This window comes from Balaenoptera acutorostrata, chromosome 13 (assembly GCF_949987535.1).
Source record: "Balaenoptera acutorostrata chromosome 13, mBalAcu1.1, whole genome shotgun sequence".
In the NCBI taxonomy this organism is placed as follows: domain Eukaryota; kingdom Metazoa; phylum Chordata; class Mammalia; order Artiodactyla; family Balaenopteridae; genus Balaenoptera; species Balaenoptera acutorostrata.
In genome coordinates this window covers 86,367,504-86,386,367 of record NC_080076.1, presented here as the reverse complement: position 1 = coordinate 86,386,367, position 18,864 = coordinate 86,367,504, and the positions used below count along the sequence as shown (strand labels likewise).

At 40.8% G+C, this 18,864-nt stretch overlaps 1 protein-coding gene across 7 annotated transcripts in view; it reads right to left on the bottom strand.

The window, feature by feature from the left end:
• Positions 1-18,864, bottom strand: part of CCDC62 (coiled-coil domain containing 62) — a 44,033-nt gene that overhangs the window by 12,809 nt on the left and 12,360 nt on the right. For 6 of the 7 annotated variants that reach the window (XM_057527427.1, XM_057527428.1, XM_057527430.1 and 3 more), the window contains 6 exons: positions 18,028-18,129; positions 12,555-12,643; positions 12,089-12,204; positions 9,539-10,285; positions 6,759-6,915; positions 3,645-3,770 (listed from right to left, as the gene is read on the bottom strand). In XM_057527427.1, the coding sequence (XP_057383410.1) occupies positions 3,645-3,770; positions 6,759-6,915; positions 9,539-10,285; positions 12,089-12,204; positions 12,555-12,643; positions 18,028-18,129 (1,337 nt within the window). The remainder of the gene's footprint in view (positions 1-3,644; positions 3,771-6,758; positions 6,916-9,538; positions 10,286-12,088; positions 12,205-12,554; positions 12,644-18,027; positions 18,130-18,864) is intronic. The other variant, XM_007189593.2, reaches the window with a different exon arrangement.

Here is an 18,864-nt window from a genome sequence, read left to right as displayed (position 1 = left end):
TTCTAGGAGGAGAAAATATTCACAACCTTGAGGTAGACTTCTTGGAACACAAAACGCACCACCGTTAAAAAAAAAAAAAAAAAAAAGGATAAATTGGACTTCATCAAAATTTCAAATTTCTGCTCTTTTATTCTTAAGAGAATGAAAAGGCAAGCCACAAACTAGGAGAAAATATTAATAATATATTTGACAAAAGATAAAGAACTTGTGTCTAGATTATATGAAAAACTCTTATAACTCAATTAATAAAAAAGGAAACAATCAAATTAAAAATGGGCAAAGGACTTAAAGACACTGCACAGAAGAAGACATATGACAGGCCAAAGAGCACATGAAGATGCACATCATTAGGTTATCAGGAAAATGCAAATTATTCAATGGCAACGAGATGCCACTTCAGATCTACTAGAATGGCTAAAATCAAACGGACTGACAAAACCAAGGTTGGGTGAGGATATGGAGCACCTGGACCTCTCACACACGGCTGGTAGGGATGTAAAATCATACAACCACCTTGAAAAACGGTTTGGCAGTTTATTAAAAAGTTAAATCCTATACCTAGCAATACTACTTCTAGGTATTTACCTTAGAGAAATGAAAACATATGTCTGTTAAAAAAAAGGCTTGTGTAAAAATGTTCATAGCAGGGACTTCCCTGGTGGCGTGAATCTGCCTGTTAATGCGGGGGACACAGGTTCGATCCCTGGTCCGGGAAGATCCCACGTGCCACGGAGCACCTAAGCCTGCACACCTCAACTACTGAGCCTGCGCTCTAGAGCCCACGTGCCACAACTACTGAAGCCCGCACGCCTAGAGCTCGTGCTCCACAACAAGAGACGCCACTGCAAATGAGAAGCCTGCGCACCGCAACAAAAGAGTAGTCCCCGCTCACCACAACTAGAGAAAGGCTGCACGCAGCAGTGAAGACCCAACGCAGTCAAAAAAAAAAAAAAAAAAGTTCATAGCAGCTTTATCTACAATAGTCCAAAATTGGAAACAACCCAAATATCCCATCAACAGGCGAATAAACAAACTGTGGTCTATTCATATACAATGGAATACTAATCAGCAGTAAAAAAGGAGTGAAATACTGATACCCACAGCAACATGGATGAATCTCAAAATAATTCTATTGAAAGGAGCTAGATAAGGAGTACATAGTGTATGATTGCACTTATATGAAGTTCTAGAACAGGAAAAATTATTCTCTGACGATAAAAGTCAAATCGGTAGCTGCCTAGAGTGGCAGTAAGGGAAGATTCACTCCAAAGAGGATGAGGGAACTTCCTGGGGTGATGGAAATGTTCTATATCTTGATTGGGATGTTGGTTACACGGGTACATATGTGTAATGTACACATACATTAACATACATTAGAGCTAAATAAACTGATTGAACTAGTGATCTATACCAGTTCTTCATTAAAGAACAAGTATATAGGCATTAAAGACATTCTTTTATTTTTTATTTTGGCTGCGTTGGGTCTTCATTGCTGCACGTGGGCTTTCTCTAGTTGTGGCGAGCGGGGGCTACTCTTCATTGCAGTGCACAGGTTTCTCATTGTTGTGGCTTCTCTTGTTGTGGAGCACGGGCGCAAGGTACGCAGACTTCAGTAGTTGTGGCACAGGAGCTTAGTTGCTCCGCGGCATGTGGGATCTTCCCAGACCAGGGCTCGAACCCGTGTGCCCTGCATTGGCAGGCAGATTCTTAACCACTGCACCACCAAGGAAGCCCTAAAGACATTCTTAATAAAATGTCTTTATTGATTGAGATAGTATAAATTACACCTACATAAAGTTTATTTAAAAAGAAAGGTATTTCAGTGTTTTGCAGACCTTTTTTAATTTTAGATTTTTTGGTCAGGGATACAAAAAAGTTTAACTCAATGGCCTTCAAATACCTTTAACTATGCCCATAGCACATCCAAGTAATGTACCTGGAATCTTAAAGCATCCGTTTCAAGCTCTTATTCTGCAGATTAGGAAATTGGGACCCAAGTATTCTGATTTCAAGTTCAATGTTCTTTTCACTATTTATGTTAGGCTATAAAATCTACAAAGCAACTTATATCATTGCTACTGAAAGGTTCCTGTGCTCAGAAAAAGCAGTTAGAGGGAATTCCCTGGTGGTGCAGTGGTTAAGAATCCACCTGCCAATGCAGGGGACACAGGTTCGATCCCTGGTCCAGGAAGATCCCACATGCCGCGGAGCAACTAAGCCCGTGCACCACAACTACTGAGCCTGTGCTCTAGGGCCCGCGAGCCACAACTACCAAGGCTGTGTGCTGCAACTACCGAACCCTGTGCGCCTAGAGCCCGTGCTCCGCAACAAGAGAAGCCACCGCAATGAGAAGCCCATGCACCACAGCGAAGAGTAGCCCCTGCTCACCACAACTAGAGAAAGCCCACACGCAGCAAAGAAGACCCAAACGCAGCCATAAATAAATAAATAAATAAATAAATAAAGAGTAGTATTAAAAAAAAAAAAGGCAGTTAGAATTAACGTGTGAAACACTCCCCGAAGAATGATAAATTTAGGAAATTACTATTTTGCAATTCCTCATGAAATAACAGATCTAAGTCATAAAAATCAAGGAATGCTAAAATCCTTAAGTGAACTTTAGGGAAACTCTATAATAAAAAAGCTCAGGCTGACAATCTCCTGAACTCCCATCAAGCCTGACATCCAAAAGTGGGACAACCAGACATGAGGATCCTCCCGATACAATGCACTAGGCAGTAGACAGCATCGCCCAGGAAGGCATCGTCCCAAAACAGACAAAAACCCCAAACTGATCCCAAGTCTAATCAAGTTGCCAGATGGAAACACTAGTTTACAGGAATTTGGGGGATAAAACAACAGACAGGATGGAGTCAGCAAGATCCAGAACGTGGGAAATTCTACTGGACAATGACCCAGTGTTTCTTCCACAAATAAATGGCATTATTAAAAACAATGAAAGAAGAAGAAGAAAGAGGAGGAAGAAGAAGGAAGGAAGAGGGAGGAAGGAAGGAAAGAGGGAGGGAGGGAGGGCAGGAGAAGGAACTGTTAGTGATTAAGAGAGACCTTAAGGGACTTATCCAAGCGCAAAGTATGGACCTCGGTTGAGTATTGATTTGAATAAGCAGTAAAAAGACATTTTTGAGATAAATGGGGAAACCTTAACGTGGTCTAGTCATTAGACGATATTAAAGAGTTCCTGTTAATTTGGCTGGGTGTGAAAAAAGTCCTTATCTGTTAGAGCTACAGAATGAAGTACATATGAGTGAAATGATATGATGTCTAGGATTTGCTTTAAAATGTTTCAGGAGAAAACAGGTATGGATGGGGGAAGATGAAACAAAAACAGCAGAAAGTTGATGGTTACTGAAGCTCAGTGATTGGAAGTATTCTTTCTACATCTGTATTTGAAATTTTCTACAATAAAATATTTTTTAAAAATCCCCCAGAATGTACGTGCATGTGCCCAGGTAACTGGAAAGAGGAAGTCTGGGTGTGGCGACATCTGAGTATGACTTTCTCTTCCTCCTTAAACCCAGCCCGCTACCTCCTCCCCTTTCCCTCTAACAGAAAGGGACGTTTGTGCACAGCAACTGGAGTGTTTGGATACTACAAATGGGGTCGAAAGAAAAGGAACCACGTACATTTCTGGCGCTGCTGCTGAGATTCTCAGAGCTCATGGGGAGCAGCGTGCTCAGCTCCAGATCTGTAACCATCTGACGGGATTCTGCCAGCAAACGCTGAAGCTTGCTTGTGGGAGAAAAGTCATCCTGGGCAAACAACACAATTCAAGCATTCATGAAATCAAGAAGCACTTTTCATTGTTTACGTTTACAAGTACAATGTAACGAACACAAATGTTAACTGTTCATTAATGTTTGACTTTAGGTATTACATATCAAAGCAGGGCATTAAACACTAGAAGAACCAAATTCCATTTATTTCTTAGAACCTACTTTGCTAAATAATTTGACTTAAACAGAACTTACTACAACTAATTAAGTAACATCCATGTGATGAAAGAATCCTAGGCATTGTTTACCTCTCTTAAATCAACTTGCCAAGGCTGTAATTACCAGGTCAAAATACTTACAAAATGCAACTTTAACACTAAAGGCTTGTTAGCTTTTAAAAATAAGTAGAAATACGCCTTAGTTTGTTTATTCTTATTTAATTTTCAACTTTGTGTAAAAAGTTTTCCACAGTGTACAATCTGTGAGTTTTCCACAGTGGACATACAATTAACTGTACAATTAAGTGTACAGGGGCTTCCCTGGTGGCGCAGTGGTTAAGAATCTGCCTGCCAATGCAGGGGACATGGGTTTGATCCCTGGTCTGGGAAGATCCCACATGCCATGGAGCAGCTAAGCCCGTGCACCACAACTACTGAGCCTGCGCTCTAGAGCCCACGAGCCACAGCTACTGAGCCCACGTGCCACAACTACTGAAGCCCACACGCCTAGAGCCTGTGCTCCGCAACAAGAGAAGCCACTGCAATGAGAAGCCCGCGCACCACAACAAAGAGTAGCCCCTGCTCGACACAACTAGAGAAAGCCCGCACGCAGCAACGAAGACCCAACACAGCCAAAAATAACTAAATTAATTAAGTGTACAATCTGATGAGTTCCTACATACATGTGTACATGAGTACACACCCATGAAGCCATCCCCACAATGAATATGGGTAGCATTTATCACGCCTTTGGCCCTTTGGAATTCCTGCCTCTGTGAGTGCCTCCTTGCCATTCCCAGACAACTACTGATCTGCTTTCAGTCACCAGAGATTAGTTTGCACCTTCTAGAGTTTTTTATATAGATGCATTACATACTTGTGTCTGTCTGGCTTCTTTCACTCAGCATAATTATCTTGAGATTTACCTATGTTGTATGTGTATAAATAGTTCATTCCTTTTTATTGCTGAGAAGTACTCCATTGTATGGATATACCACAGTTTATCTATTCACCTACTGCAGTATATTTGGGTTGTTTCCAGTTTTTTTAGCTAGTGCACATAAAGCTGTTTTAATATTTATGTGGACATATGTTTCCACTTCTCTAGGAGTAGAACAGCTGGGTCATAGGGTAGGTGTATATTTAATTTTTTTTTTTTAAGTAGTTTTTTAATAGAAAGTACCCAAGTGTTTTCCAAAGTGGCTCTACCATTTACATTCCCACCATCAGGGAACAAAAGTCCCAGGTGCTCCCGATTCTAGTCAACACTTGGTGCAGTCAATTTTGAACAAAGAGAACTAACACTCATCAAATACCCATTAGGCGCCAGGCCCTACAATATCCCCTTTAAACCAAGCAACTGTGATGTTATAATTGCATATTTGCAGGCGAAGAAACTGAGGCTCAAAGAAATTAAATAACTGTACTAACGTCACTGAGCTATGACAAAGCAAAACCGGGATTTGAACCCAGATGAGTTTGATTTCAAAACCAGATATCTTCCCAAAATAACACCAAAAATAACTAAGTTTACTTGAACTTATTTTCTTTACGAACCACCTGCAAGGGGGACCCCATTCATGATGAAGACACTGGCTCATCCACAATAATGACACTGTAGACACAACCTCACTGCCTGTCTGTAGGGGCGTGGACAGACTGCGGTTTATTCAATCACTGGCCCGCACATCAAGCAACAATCAAAATGAAGAGGATAGGTCCACGGTGTCAGCACAGATGAAGGTCACAAAACACTGACAAAGCTGGAAAATCACATCAGAAAGGGATACAGACAGACCACAGAGCACTGAGCTGAGCTCCCTGTGCTATACGGCAGGTGCCCACTAGCTATCTCTTTTACACGTGGTAGTGTATATATGTCAATCCCAATCTCCCAATTCATCCCCCTCTTCCCCCGCGCCATGTACACACGTCTGTTCTCTACGTCTGCGTCTCTATTCCTGCCCTTAAGTGTACACTTTTATGTAAAACATAAAAGCATAAAGCAAGCATGGACGCAACTTCAGGGTAGTGGTTAACTGGTGGGGGTGGAGGGTAGGCACAGGCAGAATGGCACATGAACTTACCCTTTATCTGTAACATTTTATTTCTTTAACAAGTTGAAAAATATAGCAAACATGGCAAAATGTCAACATGTTAAATCCAAATGTAAGTACATAGTTACTTGTATTTTTCCTTTTCTGTGTGTTTAAAATATTTATTAAAAATAGATATATCGGGCTTCCCTGGTGGCGCAGTGGTTAAGAATCCGCCTGCCAATGCAGGGGACACGGGTTCGAGCCCTGGTCTGGGAAGATCCCACATGCCGCGGAGCGGCTAGGCCCGTGAGCCACAACTACTGAGCTTGCGCATCTGGAGCTTGTGCTCTGCAACAGGAGAGGCCGGGACAGTGAGAGGCCCGCGCACCGCGATGAAGAGTGGCCCCCGCTTGCCACAACTAGAGAAAGCCCTCGCACAGAAACGAAGACCCAACACAACCATAAATAAATAAATAAATAAATACAAATAAAATTAATTAATTAATTAAAAAAAAAATAGATATATCAATCACCTGGAGGGCCTGAGGGACATCCTACCTGAAGTTATCTATAGGATATTTAAAGAAAAGAGAAGGTAAATAATTATGACTTCAGTTAAATAATATAAATTAAAGTCCTATAATTAAAAAAAACCTGAAGAATAGCCAAAATTAAACACACTAACAGTAGTGCTCTAGGAGAATTAAAAGTATGCTGGGGCGAAGTCTTGCTTGAATAAGCTGGGTATTTCTAAGCGAAATACAAACCTTTTCACTGGGCAATGCTGCATCTTTGTTGACTAACAAAATCTCAGATGAGTTCTTTTTATCAGAAGAGGACTCCGTCTCTATGAACTTCTCATCCTCTCTTAAGGCAGATTTTGAAGAACACAAACAGTGGGACTGCTGGATGGCAATCAGCTCACTGTGAATAATAAAACCAAAACAAAAACAGGCATCTTGAAACAACAGCACACACATGTCACCAATACTGTTATACTTGAAAGTATCTCAACAGGACAAAAAAAAAAGAAAATGTTTTCTTTTCTGATGCCGAAGCTCAAGTTTGAATAGAACATTAGAGACCTGAGCAGAATATTTGTGTAGAATATTATAAATGAATGCATACCTTTAGCAGTAAGAATTAAAACCAAATTCTTCGTTAAAGGGTAACTACAGAAGAGAGAATTGCCCTCCTCCCCACACCCACAAAAAAAAGCAAAGAAAAGAAGGTGTGAGGGACGGGATCATCCAAAAGAGAGGAAAAAAATGAATACAGCATAAGGTGAAACATTTGAAGATTTTAGGTTTTTGGTTTGTGAGACTGATTTTTGTTAATGGTCTTTTACAAGTCCTTCTGTGAAAGCAGAATGGCACTGTTGTGGGTCCTTGATTCTTCCATAGGGTCTCAGTAGTTAGAGAACAGACACGTGTAGCTAAGTTTCTGGTGTGCTGTTAACACTGGGCTCAAAGCAGAGCTGAGAGCGAGAGGCCCTGGAAACCTCTTCCTCCCACAGGCCCCGTAAGGCAGGCAGAGCTGCGGTGGTTTCTCCCTCCACACGTAAACCCCTGTACGTCAAACGGAACGGCGGTATAAATGTGAACATTTTAGTCAGATGATGAAGTAGGTACACAAGCTCTTATAATCTAAGGAAAAACAGGAAAACGTCATTATCTTTTCCACTTAATCACGCGTTTGTCATGCGATGCCTTGGCAAATGCCTCTGCTGGCAGAACAAGAAGTCACTTGAATCATTTCAAGCCATGGAGGTCAAAAGGGCCTCGAAAGAAAACTCTGAAATTGTCTTTGAATTTCTTTCATACGTTAAATTTAATATGTGTCCACTCTGCTCTTAAAACTACTTAACACAAGCTTTTCCCTTAATATATGCGTGTTTTTGTTCAATAGTGAAAAATAGGAAGTTGTGCCCTCCTGGTACTTGCAATTATCTAAGATGATCTTTAAAAACCAAATATGAATAGATAATATTTAGTGTAATAACCAGTTTTTGTTGACAGAATAACTGTATGATTTTTAAGTGACTCAGGCTTCTAAAAGGGCCAAACGATAATCCAAACAATGAAAATACCAGAAGGAAAGTTTAATCATAGAGTCCTATGAAGGTCAATGTGGGGGCTTCCCTGGTGGCGCAGTGGTTGAGAGTCTGCCTGCCGATGCAGGGGACACGGGTTCGAGCCCTGGTCTGGGAAGATCCCACATGCTGCGGAGCAACTAGGCCCGTGAGCCACAACTACTGAGCCTGCGCGTCTGGAGTCTGTGCTCCGCAACAAGAGAGGCCGCGACAGTGAGAGGCCCGCACACCGCGATGAAGAGTGGCCCCCGCTCGCTGCAACTAGAGAAAGCCCTCGCACAGAAGTGAAGACCCAACACAGCCATAAATAAATAAATAAATAAATAATATATTAAAAAAAAAAGTCAATGTGATGATTAAAATAAGGCTCTCAATACAGAAACTTCATCCTTTCTGTAATTTAAGATCAAAGAGCTAGGTTTCCTTTAACAATAGCAGACATTAGTATAGCACCCCTCAACTAACTACAAGATTCAGCAATTCGAACAGTAAGATGAGCCTGAAAAATGCAGCCTATGCCAATAACTAATCCATTTTTTTTCTCTTAAAAAAACCAGTTGGATAAGGGTGGTCAAAAGGCACAAACTTCCAGTTATGAGATACATAAGAACTAGGGATTTCATGTACAGTAGGATTAATGTAATTAACACTGCTGTAGGTTATATATAAGTTATTGAGAAAGTAAATCCTAAGAGTTCTCATCACAAGGAAAAAATATATTTTTTTCTTTTTCTTTTATTTTGTGTCTATAAGAGATGACGGATGTTCACTAAACTTACTGTGGTCATCATTTCCTGACGCACTGGAATCATTATGCCGAACACCTTAAACTTATACAGTGCTGTATGTCAGTTATATCTCAATAAAACTGGGGAAAAAAACCCCAATAACTGTTACCAGCTTATTAAATACAAATATTCTTTCTCCTGCATGATTTTTAAAAGTAAGAAAGTTTGGGAAATGTAAAGTGAACACAAAGGCCAAAGCAGTTGGATGTGTAAATAAGCCAATGGGGGCAAAAGGAATGTCTTATCTGGGGTCTAGGGAATGTAATCTGGACATGAAAGAAATGGCTTATCGATTCAAAAGGATCCTGGCTGAGGAATGCCCCAGAGCAGCATTCTACTCTGTAAAGTGACCTCCCCGTTTGTTTTAAAATAAAACATGTTTGCTCAGCTCATGACAGCTGGCTTTGTTTTTAAGCAAAACTTTTGCCTCAGAAGCTGTCCTAGGCACAAACTTCTCACTGGAATCCAATACAGTCTCTGTACAATCAAAAAACTCAACAGCCTACCCTGTGATGAAAAGAGGAAACGGTTTGTCAAACGCAATTTCTGTTTGTAAACACTGCTTTCCGTTTCACGGTTGGGGTGAAGTGGCTACTGCAGCCCTTTTATATTTCTCAAAACAGTAAGTAGGCTCCCTGGGTGTTTACAAACATGAAACGAGACTGACCTTGTAGAGGAGTTGTATTTGGTTCCACTGGCACTTTCCGAACAAGTGCACACCGATTTGTGGCGCACGATTCTCTGCACTTTGGAAGGCTTGAAGATGCTCATCCATTCCACGTCAGACATGTGGCCTGGAGCTTCGATTGTGAAGTTACTCGGGTGGCAGCACTTGGATTCCCACGTGTCGCTTTCATCCAGACGGGCGTCGCTTTCATCCAGACAGGCTTCGCTTTTATGGCAACATGAGACTCCAGACCTTTCCAGGTGATCTTGACATTCAACATCCAGCTTTTCTGGTTGTTTTGAACCAGAACAGTTGGCCAGGCCCAGGTAAAGGCTGACGTCATGCCACTTTTCACCGGATACAGATGTTGATGTTTCCGAGAGTTGTTTCTCTTCATTCTGAACCCCAACTCCATCACCTTTTGGTGATTTTGCGTGGATCTTGCAAAATGTACTTTTGTTTTCGGGTTCAGTCTGGATTTTTCCTCCCAGAGACCAAGACTTTTGTTTCTCCACTAAGTCTTTTGCAAATAGAGATGAGACAGCAATTACACTTTTTCCCCCAAATGAAGTATTAACCTGTAGTTTCTTCTCTTTGCATACATCATAAGAGCTCTTGTCTGAGTTATTTTGCTGAACCAACGTGGTCTCAAATTTTTGGTCCTTAACCAGTGACTTCTGATCTTCCTCCCTCTTAAAATCGACTTTTAGGTGGTTATTTTCAAGGTCTGATAAACACATTTCTCTGCTATGGTAGCATTACAAAAAACGGAAGTTATAAGATACATTTGATACTGTCGTTCTAAATATTTCACTCAAACCTCATCAGCTGAGCTAAACCCTAGTAAGACCCATTTGTCTGAGCTGAAAATATGAGGTAGAATTTGTATATTCTTCTGAGCCCAATTTTAGCCCAACCTCCTCCAGGAAGTCTTGCTGACCACCATACCCACTCCCCTCTTCCCATCCTTAACGTCCACTGTACTCACTATCCATACTGCAAATCATTATCTTACTGTACATATTAATATATATCTAATTAATCAGATAGCGAATTTCCTATTATAACTATATCATTCACTGTTTCATACATATAAAAATTTTGTCAAAAGATTCTTAAGGTTTTTTTTTCACATGTAGAAGCATTTTTAATCCTCCTGGAACCTAAGACAGCCTTTAACATACACTAAGTGTTCTGTAAATACTTGTTGATTGATCTGTTATTTCTCTTCCTAATTCACAGTTAAATAGACGTAAAGTCAGGATTGAAAGGCAATGGAGAGTCAAAGTACAACGATAAATTGGAAAGTGCCAAATGTGTTCACGATACTGCATTCATGACCATCCCATTTATCTGCTGGATACTTATGTATCTATATATTGAAAACTGGTCTAAGGTAAAAATGACACCACATGTGCATAAAATAAAAATCATTGTGATAAACCTTTTAATAAATTGTCAAAGTTTTTCATGTCACGCCTATTCAGGTGTTCTAATCTGTATGATTCTGATCCCTCCTTCTAGAATGGGATAAGCCACTTTACGTTCTTAAAGAATAACCTCAATCATCTAGCCCAGGTACCTCCCAGGGGAAATGCAGTGCAAAAAGGAAAAAGAGCCAATAGCTTAGGGGCTTTTGTCTGCAAGAGGTCGCTGGGTTGGTCTGGTGTTTATTAGTAGCAGCCACAGCTGGGATACAGAGCAATGGTGCAATAACCCCCAGCAAAAGACCTCGAAGAAGAGTACAGCAAATGCAGCAAAGTGCGGGTGAGTCCCCGGTCCTACTGTCTGTAGCAGCAGCTGCTCCTTACATTCCTCCCTGCAACTCTGACCACCCCCATCCTGAACTCCACCCTCTGGGGAAAGGAGCTGCGTCATCCAGCCCGGCTTCTGCGCCTATGTGCGGTGATGGGGAACTCCCTGAATTCCTGTTCCTTTCCATGACTCCCTGTACCATTTCTGCTTGTCAAAGTGGACTCAGTTTAACTGTGGGGCAGTTGTATGCTTGTTAAATTAAACCAGACCTCATATATTTATATTTTAATTTTACAGAAACCAATTTAATTCACACACTGCCTTTTATAGGTAAGAGTAGACATCTCCTCCTATTAACAAGGAAAATGGGAAAATCAAGCTGAGAGCAGAGATCACCCTCAGCTGAACTCCTACTGCAGTTATTTATACCATTCTTTGGCATTATTTTAAGCAAGTACCATGCCCAATATATCTTCATTTTCCCTATTCCTAGCCCGTGCCTAAAATACTGAGTGCTGAATGAATGAATAAATGATTCATCTCTGTAATTTCTACTTTAGCTCAAAGCCTTCTACACAAGCACACAAATAATGTGTTTAATGAATTTAATCAAATGGTTAAATTAAGATCATGCCTAAAATTCTCACTACAACCCAGGATTAGCTCACATATATTTATTCCCTACTACCTACCAAACAGTAGTTAAGTACTGGCCCACAGCAGGTACTTAACAAATATTGACTGAATGACGGAATAAAACACAAGATCATATTAATAGCATCATACTAAGATTACCTGGATTCCAGGGCCTTTGATTCCTCCATCTTTGAGTCATATATCTGTATTAATTCCTGAGAATTTTCCACATTGAAATTAAGAAACTGCAGGTCACGCTGTTGTTTTATGTAAATCTGCCGTAGATATTGATACATCAAAATAAAGTGTAACAACAAAGCTAAACTGAGCCAACAACTGGCACTTTCAAATGCCAAAACAGATCAGATAGTGACTAAAGAAGTATGCTGAATATGTTTGCTTTTATTTTTCCTATGTTAGCACTGAGATTTGTTAATGTAACTAGTCTCCTAACCTTTCATTACCATAAGCAAGACCCTATCTGCTAGGTTAATATGATATACCTTTAATGTAGTCAGGATTCCAAAAGCATCATAAACGAAATCACTGGGCATACACTTTTCCTAATTTGATGTTTGTTTATAAGCGTTTCCCACCTAATAGAGAAGGTTAAGTGGGAACCTACCTGTCTCAGATTATGCAGCTCTGCGCTCATGCGTTCTTGCTTTGACTTTGCGATATCCAGTAACTCGTCTTTCCTTTTTTCTCTCTCTACTATTTAAGAACAAATATTATTAAAACGTTTTTCACCAGCCCACATCATCACAAACCTCTTCATTTCCAACAAGTTTATGCGTGGCTAAATTTTTTCCCCTCCTTCCTGAATTTTAAAATTGCAAAATGGATGGCTGGAAAGAGCTTTAATCAGTGATTCTGACTAGATCCTTCACCAAATTTGAAAACTTTCACAATATAATTAATGTTAAGTCAAAAAAGTATTCAAAACTGTACCAACTCTCTGCTCAAATTACGTGTGTGTCTGTATGTAGATATGCATAGAAAAAGGCTGAGAGCAAGTATACTGAAGTATCAAATTAAGTTATTTTTTAGATGGAAGGATTAATGACAATTATTTTCCTCTTTTTTTTTTTGAGGGGGTGGTTTCTAAATCTCTAAATTTAATACATATTACTTTATTCTTTACTTACTTATTCACATTACACAGGTAACTTACAAATGCATTTTCCTTGTAAAAATCCAAACAGCATATTACCTTTACCAACAGAAAAAAAACTAACATTACAGGGGCAAAAAAAAAAAAATCACTATTTTCACCAGTATGTAAGTCAATCTGATATAATCTCACAATCAGGCCACTTGTATGTATTCTCACTGAGCAAAAACTGAAGATATTTGGACCTATGAGGTGACCCCATAGGTAGACAAACTTGTCTTTCCATTTTAATGAAAGTCCAGCACTCCTTTACAGACTTTCTTTTTCTTGAATACTCTTTACCTGATGGGTAATTAAGATTCAGAATTTTCTTTAATATACATAGTATTACACTCAATTTTCTAGCCCAAAAAGACAGAACAGAGGTTTTTTTTTTTTTAAATCTTCATTCTTTTACAAAGACCATAAAACGTTCTGCTGAAACGCAGACACTTCGCTGTTACTAGAGTTGGGGTATGAGAAATCAGTATTTTAAAAAGTTTCAGAACTTGGCAGATGAGAACCCCCAGAAAGGAAAGATCTAAAGTGCTATACGAAGACTTGTACGGGAAAAAAATATTAATATTATGCTTAAGGGGAAATAATTTCATTCACATAGAAGTGATAGATCAACAATAAATGTCTCACCTAAAAAAACCCACTATCTTTATAAGAAGTTCAAGCTAAATGCATAAAATGACCCTCTAATTATTTTTGTTTTGTTTTGTTTTGTTTTTTGGGTTTTTTTGGTAATTATTTATTTACTTTATTTATTTTTGGCTGTGTTGGGTCTTCGTTGCTGCTCGCGGGCTTTTTCTAGTTGCGGCGAGCGGGGGCTACTCTTCGCTGTGGTGCGCCGGCTTCTCATTGCTGTGGCTTCTCTCGTTGTGCAGCATGGGGTCTAGGTGCGCGGGCTTCAGTAGTTGTGGCACGTGGGATCAGTAGCTGTGGCTCATGGGCTCTAGAGCACAGGCTCAGTAGTTGTGGCGCACGGACTTTGCTCCGCGGCATGTGGGATCTTCCCGGACCAGGGCTCGAACCCGTGTCCCCTGCATTGGCGGGTGGATTCTCAACCACTGCGCCACCAGGGAAGCCCAAAATGACCCTCTAATTATTAATACATGAATCGGTTTTGAGAAAATCAGGTGCAGCCTAAGTCAAAATTTACAACTTCTATGGTTTATTAACAAAGCACCGGGCTTCCCTGGTGGCGCAGTGGTTGGGAGTCTGCCTACCAGTGCAGGGAACACGGGTTCGAGCCCTAGTCTGGGAGGATCCCGCATGCCGCGGAGCAACTGGGCCCGTGAGCCACAACTACTGAGCCTGCGCGTCTGGAGCCTGTGCTCCGCAACAAGAGAGGCCGCGATAGTGAGAGGCCCGCGCACCGCGATGAAGAGTGGCCCCCGCTTGCCGCAGCTAGAGGAAGCCCTCGCACAGAAACGAAGACCCAACACAGCCAAATAAATAAATAAATAAATAATTAAATAATTAAAGGTGCTAATAATTAAAAAAAAAAAAAAGCACCTTTTCCACATGTCATTTTTCTCATGGATGAAAAAGAATACAAATATTGACTATTATCGCTTTACATTTGGAGCGTCACAGAAACCATTTAAGGACAAAGGCATGAGCTTTGCTGGAGACAGCAACTCTACTGAGACAGCTTTTCTGCAAAGTGTCTGCTGGCGGTCACTGGGGACCAGGCGGAATAAAGCGTGAGGAGGGATCTGTGAAAGCCACTACCTCCTAGCCAAACACGCTTAATGCTCAGCCCTTCTGATACGGGTCTGCAGCATCATCTTTTTCAAGATTTTTTTTGATATGGACCATTAAAAAAATTGTATTTATTTATTTATTTGGGGCTGCATTGGGTCTTCACTGCTGCACATGGGTTTTTCTCTGGTTGTGGCGCGCGGGGGCTACTCTTCGTTGCGGTGTGCGGGCTTCTCATTGCGGTGGCTTCTCTTGCTGTGGAGCACGGGCTCTAGGCACGGAGGCTTCAGTAGTTGTGGCACGCGGGCTCAGTAGCTGTGGCTCGTGGGCCTAGAGCGCAGGCTCAGTAGTTGTGGCGCACGGGCTTAGTTGCTCCGCGGCATGTGGCATCTTTCCAGACCAGGGATCGAACCCGGGTCCCTTGCATTGGCAGGCGGATTCTTAACCACTGCGCCACCAGGGAAGTCCGATGTGGACCATTTTTAACGCCTTTATTGAATTTGCCACAATATTGCTTCAGTTCCATGACTTGGCCTTCTGGCCACGAGGCATGTGGGATCCTAGCTCCCCGACCAAGGATCGAACCCGCACCCCCTGCATTGGAAGGCAAAGTCCTAACCACTGGACCGCCGGGGAAGTCCCGCATCATCTTACTCTTAAAGGTAATCCCCGTGCACAGAATTGAGAACGTGGCACAGTGAAAGCCACGGCGTCGGGTTTAAAACTTACGTCTCTTCAATTCTGAATTTATTTCTTTGCATTAGTTGAGTCAACACCATAACAAAAGCCTATAAAAGTAGTGCACTTGCAATGTTCACGTAGAGTCGCATTTAGTTTATGTGAATTCAACTCTATGCACAAAGAAAACAGTAAAACAGTAGCTCTTTCCCGGTGGAAGTGACGCCCTCAGGGCATCTGGGGACTCCCGGCTGTTCTCAGCTCTACCCACCTCTTCCGTTAACAGCATGATCACACACTGGGTGCATTGCCAGCACTCAGAGATACTTGTTTTGGACACAGCACAGCCCCTAAACAAAAGCCAGCTACTTTATTTGGCATTCAAGGATAATTTTAAATATATTTCAATACTGCCTTAATCTGACTTTAGAATAATCTGCTGTTGCATGAAATAGAATTGTTTCCTTAGATCTGATACTTTCGTACGTGGCTGGGTTATCTGGGGTCAAAGTGGAGTGAGCCCGCCTATTTCACAAGTTGGTCACTGAAGACAAAGAGGTATGGAACTCTGCTGACACCTGCCTAAGCGGGCAGCCTAAGGAAGACAGCACAAAGGAAAGGGTGCTGAAGTCTGAACCTGCCAAATTCTGATCAAGCTTCTGTGCCTTTTACTGCCTGGGAGACCTTCACTCAATCTCACAGGGCCTTGTTTACGGGACTCGCAGGGCCACAGAAATGTAAACTAGTATCATTGTTTTATTTGTGAACTTCTTATATGCAACATGTACAAATGAAACATGTCTCTAAGCCTCTGTGAAGAACTTCATCTTCACAAGAGGAAAAAGAAGTTTTGAACTTAAAAGTACATTTTTAAGACATCTTCCAACCTTGAATAAAATGTGTTAATTTTTAGCCATGACACCTGATAGCATGTTATCATGTTAAGCCTTTAAAAATTCTTTTCAGGCTTTAATTCACTTTTATAATTTAAACACACAAAAATTGTTCTGAGACAGTGGTACGAATAGAAAAGATATTTAAGAAATCAGCTTAGGAAATGATAAAAAAATATTTCACAAAATGGATTTATTAGAGTATTATCTAACAAATTACATATACTTTACCTAGTAATACATAATAGAATGAGTAAAAATAGATGAACCAAAAAGAAAGGAGATTATTAAAATGTTCTGTAAATGTTTTTCCTTCCTCTGACCTCGCACAACATTTTATTCACAGCATCTGTAGAGCACTAAACTCTCTTTGGGTCTATGAGCTTCTTAGTCACTAGCAGAGTGCCTGGCACACAGATGCCGATCCAAAGATTGCGGGAATTCAGCTGTAAAGCTACAAACATATGTATATATGTATATCTTTGTGTAGATGTACAAATATATGTATATCTTTATGTATCTGCAACAATGTAAGATACTTTGAGACACAGTAATCCTAGAAATAATGGAAATAGTGACCTCTAGTGGTAGAACACTGCATTTCCCCAATCTTTAATCACACGAGATTAAAATTAAGAATTTCATTTTATTTGAAAAAAATGTAATATAATACTGTATTCTGCCCTTTAACTTATAGAAATGCAGTCTCTTCCTAGCAGGAAGGACAACTGAGGGTAGGTATGAGTAGACCCAAACATGTTCACTTAATTAATTTAATTCTTGTTTCTTTTGGTCACACCACATGGCATGCGGGATCTTAGTTCCCTGACCAGGGATCGAACCCGCGCCCCCTGCAGTGGAAGCGTGGAGTCTCAACCACTGGATCTCCAGGGAAGTCCCAGTTCATTTAATTTCTATTTGGAACTTTACCTCCAAACCTATGATTTTCTTCATACAAACTACCAAAATTAAAGTCTAACAAAATCTTCTTGGCTGTCAGGGCCATATATAGATAAGCTCTAAATATCAGTGATTCTCAGTTGGGAGCAGAGAAAGGGGAGGCTAGAAACTCTGACATACTGGGGTGGGTTGGGGTTAGAGTGTAGGAGAACATGGCGGTGAGGGAGAGTGGGGAGTGGCCACTTTTATGTTTATCAGAAGGGGGCCTAAGTTACACACCTTATTGACAAACTTGCTTTTAAGTCATGAAAAATTCATCTCCAACATTATTATTTTGCGGTCATACTGATGTAACAAAACACATGAGTACTTTCCAACTGTAATAATTACAGGTGGTCTATTGGCAAAATTGAAAAAATGTTGAATTCCTAATTTTTATCTAGTATTTGCAAATACTTGGCTCATAAGATTCTTTCTTACTGAACTTTTAAGCACAAGTGCTATGTTTTTAGTGAGCTAGTGTAGTCACGTACTCAAGCTGGAAGGGAGAGCAGCTCATTTCACAGAAGAGGAAACAGAGTGAACTGGGAGGCAGGATAACAGCTTTAAAATTCCCTGCCTCGTCCCTCCTCATTTCTCAAAGGGTGTTAAAATAAATTAATTAAATACATAAAGTATTTTGAGAGAGGTACAATTCATTTAGCCCGTCATGGTAGTATCGTAGAACGTTCAGGTTACTTAAACTAATTATCTATTTTTACCAGTAAAAACCAATTCATCATGCAGGCAACTTTTCTCTTGCTTGAGGCGAATGATCTCTTCTCGTTGTTCATTATTTTCTGTTGTCTTTTCATTTAGATCCTCTTCACAAATAGAAGGGAAAAAAAAGTCCTCAAATAAATACTAGTTCCTAGAAGAATATACACTGTGAATACCTCTCATGTCCTCAGCACCCGCTTCCAATTAATATGAAGTCCTGCTGGATCTACAGCCACAATATGTCCCTCATCTAACATCTCACTGCACCCCCAGCAGTGACCCTGGCCAAGGCTCCCACTGTCTCCCTGCTCGAACCCTGCCTCTCCCTTTGCAGCCTACTATCCACGGAGCCATCTGGGCCATCTGCTGGCGTCACTTCTCTGTTACAAGCCCTTGTGCTACACTTAGGAGGAAATCCAAACTCATTACCTTAAGGCCTGCACAGCCTGGCCCTGCCCTTTCAATCTGTTCCTTACACTGGCCCCAACCTCAAAACCCACCCCAGGGCTTTTGCATTTGCTGTTTCTTCTGCCCAGAAGGTCCTGGCCCAGATCTTTGCACGACTGGTTCTTCCCATCATCCAAGTTTTAGCTCTAACGTTCTCTTCAAAGACGCCTTCCCAGCGCACCCAAACTAAATGAGTCTCTTTCCCTCACTCTCTAGTACACTATCCATGATGCTGCTTTTATTTTTTTCATAAATATTGAATTTATAAAATAAGACATAAAAGTTGATAAAACAGACTTCTTTTTACTTTAAATCTTAACCTAGGTAAACACAGCATTCAATAAATACTTATCGAATGCCTACAATGTACCCCAGGGGCTGTGCTATTAACT